Source organism: Otolemur garnettii, unplaced genomic scaffold (assembly GCF_000181295.1).
Source record: "Otolemur garnettii isolate 467f Iridium unplaced genomic scaffold, OtoGar3 scaffold00172, whole genome shotgun sequence".
NCBI lineage: Eukaryota > Metazoa > Chordata > Mammalia > Primates > Galagidae > Otolemur > Otolemur garnettii.
In genome coordinates this window covers 2,321,305-2,326,665 of record NW_003852567.1, presented here as the reverse complement: position 1 = coordinate 2,326,665, position 5,361 = coordinate 2,321,305, and the positions used below count along the sequence as shown (strand labels likewise).

The window sequence follows — 5,361 nt, the reverse complement described above, 5'->3', positions numbered from 1 at the left end:
CTTGAGCCCAGGAGTTGGAGGTTGCTGTGAGCTGTGCTGCCACGGCACTCTACCCAGGGGGACAGCTTGAGGCACTGTCCCCCCCCCAAAAAATAATTCAAATCTCTGAACTCCTGAACCAGTATTCTATTTTGTGTATCTGCTATGTGCTATTCAAATAAAAGGGAATATATACAAACACACACAAAAGTATGTCTCAAAATTGTATATAGATCTCATTCCAGAGAAGGAATTCTGTGTTTTCCGATAAACCCTGTCCCCTCCCTACCCCAGATACAGTCTCACTCTTTCGCCCTGGGTAGAATCATGTGATATCATGGCTCACAGCAACCTCAACTCCTGGAGTCAAGCGATCCTTCTTGCCTCAGCCTCCCAAGTAGCTGGGACTACAGTCATCCGCCACTAATTTTTCTATGTCTGATAAATCCTTTTTGTAGTGTTCAAAAAAAAAGTTACAGCCAGGCACAGTTGCTCATGCCTGTAATCTTAGCACTCTGGGAGTCTGAAGCAGGTGCTTCACCAAGCTCAGGAGTTTCAGACCAACCTGAGCAAGATCAAGGCCCCATCTCTACTACAAATAGCAAAATTAGCCAGGCATTCTGGCAAATGCCTGTAGTCCCAATTACTTGAGAGCCTGAGGCAAGAGAATCCATTGAGCCCAAGAGCACAGGGTTGCTATGAGCTATGACGCCATGGCACTCTACCCAGGGTGACAGACTGAAACTTTATCTTAAAAAAAAAAAAATTACCATTAGCCTAATGTGAGCAACTGTAAGTAAGAACACAGAGTATACATAGCAAAGGGTGGAAAATTTACTACAAAGATAATTACTGGAAGACGTCTACTACAAAGAGTTGGAATATCTGGCACTGAAGTAGGGATTACAGCTTATTTTCTATAATCCTGATGGTAAAAGACAGTAAAGAAATGTTTGAAATTAAGATCAATTTATCAAAGACCACCATCAGTCACTAAAGTATCAAATGAAGACACTGCCCTATAATTTAGTCTTATCCTTTGCCAACTAAAGTTCAGATTCACACTTATGTTTGAAAAGGTAATTTAGCTCTTCAGTAACACGAAAAAAGATTTCCTGACAACATACCAGATTTTAAATATACTTTCTGCACACAACTCCAAAGAATATCAGTATGTTTTTAGAAATATCTATCTCAATGTTCACATGTAAACACCAAAAACTCAGAAAGAGTCTACTATAAAAAGAATGATAATATTCAATTCCTTCACCTGCCTACCAACCAAGGTACATAATCACAAGTCCAAAATCCAATATACAGATATGAGTTGAGCACTAAGCTGTTAAGTATACTTCAAAATTAAAATCTCTGGTAAAATTATCTTTTTAAGAACAGTAAGAATACAAAATGATAATATCCTTGACCAAAAACATACCTGTTTAACTTTAGTTTCAAAATCTGAATCATTTTTTTCAAAGATCACTTGAGCGAGACGCATCTGTTCTGCTGTTGCCTGGAAAGCACACACAATTGTTAAAAATTTGAACATCAACAATTTAAGTTAGATGCCAAAATAAGAGTCAAATAGATAAAGCTCCCATAGCACTATGATAATAGAAAACATTGATTAACCAGAAAAACAAAAGGATCTTGAATTTAGGCCTCTCAACTGAATACAAACTGGTCCCACAGGAAAAATTAGTGAAAAGGACCCATTTCCTTTGGCCAAAAAACATAAAGATCTTGTTCATCTTAACTGGCCACATGGCTTTTTTTTTTTTTTTGAGACAGAGCCTCAAGCTGTCCCCCTGGGCAGAGTGCCATGGCATTACAGCTCACAGCAACCTCCAACTCCTGGGCTCAAGCGAGTCTCCTGCCTCCGCCTCCCAAGTAGCTGGGACCACAGGCGCCCGCCACAACACCCGGCTATTTTTTTTGGTTGCAGCCATCATTGTTGTTTGGCGGGTCCAGGCTGGGGATTCGAACCCGCCACCTTAGGTGTACGTGGCTGGCGCCTTAGCCGGTTGAGCTATAGGCGCCGAGCCCACATGGCTTATTTGAATTTTCTTTCCTCTGGGGCTTTGGAGAAAATGAGCACAGAGGAAGTAGACCAAGAAGCAACAGAAAGAACAGTCCAGACATTGGTACCAGGCCTAGTGTCAAAAAAGCTCTGCTGTCAGCTCCGAAAAGTTATCCTTGTCAGTTGTGAAGAGAAAAGAACGTACTTAAAAAATACTTTAAAACTATTTTTAAATACTTCAAGTATTTAAAATTCTAAAATTTTTAATTAAAAAAAAAAAAAGAAACTTGGCTCAGCACCTTAGCTCAGCAGCTAGGGCTCCAGCCACGTACACAGGAGCTGGTGGGTTCAAACCCAGCCCAAGCCTGCCAAACGACGACAACTACAACCAAAAAAAAGAAAAATAGTCAGGCATTGTGGCGGGCACCTGTAGTCTCAGTTACTTGGGAGGCTGAGGCAAGAAAATCACTTCAACCCAAGAGTTTGAGGTTGCTGTGGGCTGTGACACCAAGGCACTTGACCGAGGGTGACACAGTTCAGACTCTGTCTCAAAAAACAAAAAGAACTTTGGGATGTGGAGAAAAGGGAACACTTTTACACTGCTGGTGGGACTGCAAACTAATACAGCCTTTTTGGAAGGAAGTATGGAGAACCCTCATAGAACTCAAACTAGACCTCCAATTTGATCCTGCAACCCCTGGCATCTACCCAGAAGAAAAAAAATCCTTTTACCATAAGGACACTTGCACTAGACTATTTATCACGGCTCAATTTATAATTGCCAAAATGCAGAAACAGCCTAAATGCCCATCAACCTAGGAAAGGATTAACAAGCTGTGATATATGTACACCATGGAATACTATTCAGCCATTAAAAAAAGACAGAGACTTTACATCGTTTGTATTAACCTGGATGGAAGTGGAACACATTATTCTTAGTAAAGCATCACAAGTATGGAGAAGCAAGAATCCTATGTACTTAATTCTGATATGAGGACAATTAATGACCTAGTACACAGTGGGGGGTGGGGGAAGGGGAGATCAGAGAGAGGGAAGGAGCGAGGAGGGTTGCGGGGGTCATAGTGTGTGACACACTTTTGGGGGGCGGGACACAATTATAAGAGACTTTACTTAACAACTGCAATCAATGTAACCAGGTTCTTTGTACCCTCAATGAATCCCCAGCAATAAAAAAAAGGAAAGTTTGAAATGCTAATATTAGTCACCCATGCATGCAGAAAACTTTTAGTTTTTTTGGGTTTTTTAAGACAGTGTCACTTTGTTGCTCTTGCCTCAGCCTCTCAAGTGGCTGGACTACAAGGGCCTGCCAGAACGCCTGGCTATTTTTGAGAAATGGTGTCTCACTCTTGCTCAGGCTGGTGGTCTTTAACTCCTGAGGTCAGGGAATCCACCCTCCTTGGCCTCCCAGAGGTCTAGGATTATAGGCGTGAACCACCCTGCCAGGCCTCTAGGTACTTTAATTCAAAATTGTTTTTTAAAAAATTACCAGCCCAGGGTTTGGCGCCTATGGCTCAAGTGGCTAAGGCATCACCTAAGGTAGCGGGTTCGAATCCAGCCCCGGCCCACCAAACAACAATGATGGCTGCAATCAAAAAATAGCCAGGCGTTGTGGTGGGCGCCTGTAGTCCCAGCTGCTTGGGAGGCTGAGGCAGGAGACTTGCTTGAGCTCAGGAGTTGGAGGTTGCTATGAGCTGTGATGCTACAGCACTCTACCCAGGGGGACAGCTTGAGGCTCTGCCTCAAAAAAAAAAAAAAATTACCAGTCCAGGCCAGGCACGGGAGCTCACGCCTGTAATCCTAGTACCCTGGGAAGCAGAGGTGGGTGGACTGCTTGAGTGCACAGATTTGAGACCAGTCTGAGCAAAAACAAGACACCAGGGCAGCACCCATAGCTCAATGGGTAGGGCACTGGCCATATACACTGAGGCTGGAGGGTTCAAACCTGGCCTGGGCCAGCTAAAACAACAACGACAACTCCAACAACAACAACAACAAAAAAAGCCGGGCATTGTAGCGGGCACCTGTAGTCCCAGCTATTTGGGAGGCTGAGGCAAGAGAATCACATAAGCCCAAGAACTTGAGTTTGTAATGAGCTGTGATGCCACAGCACTCTACTGAGGGTGACATAGTAAGACTCTGGCTCAAAAAAAAAAAAAGGCAAGACCCCATCTCTACCAAAAATAAAACAAATGAGGTGAAGATTGCTTGAGCCCAAAAGTTGGAGATTACTGTGAGCTGTCATGCCACAGCACTCTACCAAGGGTGACATAGTAAAGACTCTGTCTCAAAAATAATAATAAAATAAAAATAGAAAAATTAGCCAGGCATTGTGGCAGTTGCCTGTAGTCCCAACTACTTGGGAAGCTGAGGTAAATGGATAGCTTGAGCCTAAGAGTTTGAGGTTTCGTGAGCTAGGACACACCAGCACTCACCCCAGGGTGACAGAGTAAAATAGTATCTCAAAAAAAAAAAAAAAAAAGGTGTTGAATGACTTAATGGTAGCATGCGATTAGGTTTCTTAGTTTTGACTAAGTCACTACAACTATGTAAAGAGGGAAAATTAGGTCAGGAGTATACAGGAAGGCTCTGTACTACCTCTATATAACTTTCTAGTAAATTTAGAATTACTTCAAAAGGCTTTTTTTTAATTAATTGCCCTTAACTAAAGTCTACGCTAACTTCCAAACAAAAATATTTTAAAAGCTAAACATAGATTACTGAATGATCTTAGAGAAAAAATGCCATAAGGATCAAATAGCTTTTCTTCTCATGTTTTAATACATATTCATTTCAAACAATCTTGAATAAAGTGGAGGAATGGGAGGAGGTTGTTGGCATTTTTTGTATTATAAAGCACTTTTTCTTTCACAAGGCCAAACCAGTCCATGGGAGTGGATGATTATACAAATTCCAGCTGCTTTGGCCTAAATAGAGCTATTGGCCTGTTCATTCCAACCTAAGCCTGCTAGGACCCCAGTTTAACTGCTGCAGCATTGCTACATTATATCCAAAACTGCATTTGTAAAGAAACTCAGTGTCTTCACTACTAAAAATTTTATTGCAATCCATCCCATTATACACATGAGGGCCTTACATACACTCTCACTGTATCTACCTGCATATCAGACAATCATTTATTTCCCTAACCTATAACCAAGACATCCAAGTGCAGCAGACAAAAAGATAAGCGGCATGATAAAAGGGAAACCAAAGGGGAAGAAGGTATGTTCTTAAAACATGGTACCTTCGGCTCGGCGCCTATAGCTCAACCGGCTAAGGCGCCAGCCACGTACACCTAAGGTGGCGGGTTCGAATCCCCAGCCCGGACCCGCCAAACAACA

General features: G+C 42.2%; 1 protein-coding gene across 1 annotated transcript in view; it reads right to left on the bottom strand.

Moving 5' to 3' along the window:
- The window catches only part of UBAP2 (ubiquitin associated protein 2), a 120,540-nt gene that overhangs the window by 69,083 nt on the left and 46,096 nt on the right, over positions 1-5,361 (bottom strand). Inside the window, exon 3 of the mRNA XM_012811681.2 lies at positions 1,415-1,492. Within this exon, the coding sequence (XP_012667135.1) occupies positions 1,415-1,492 (78 nt within the window). The remainder of the gene's footprint in view (positions 1-1,414; positions 1,493-5,361) is intronic.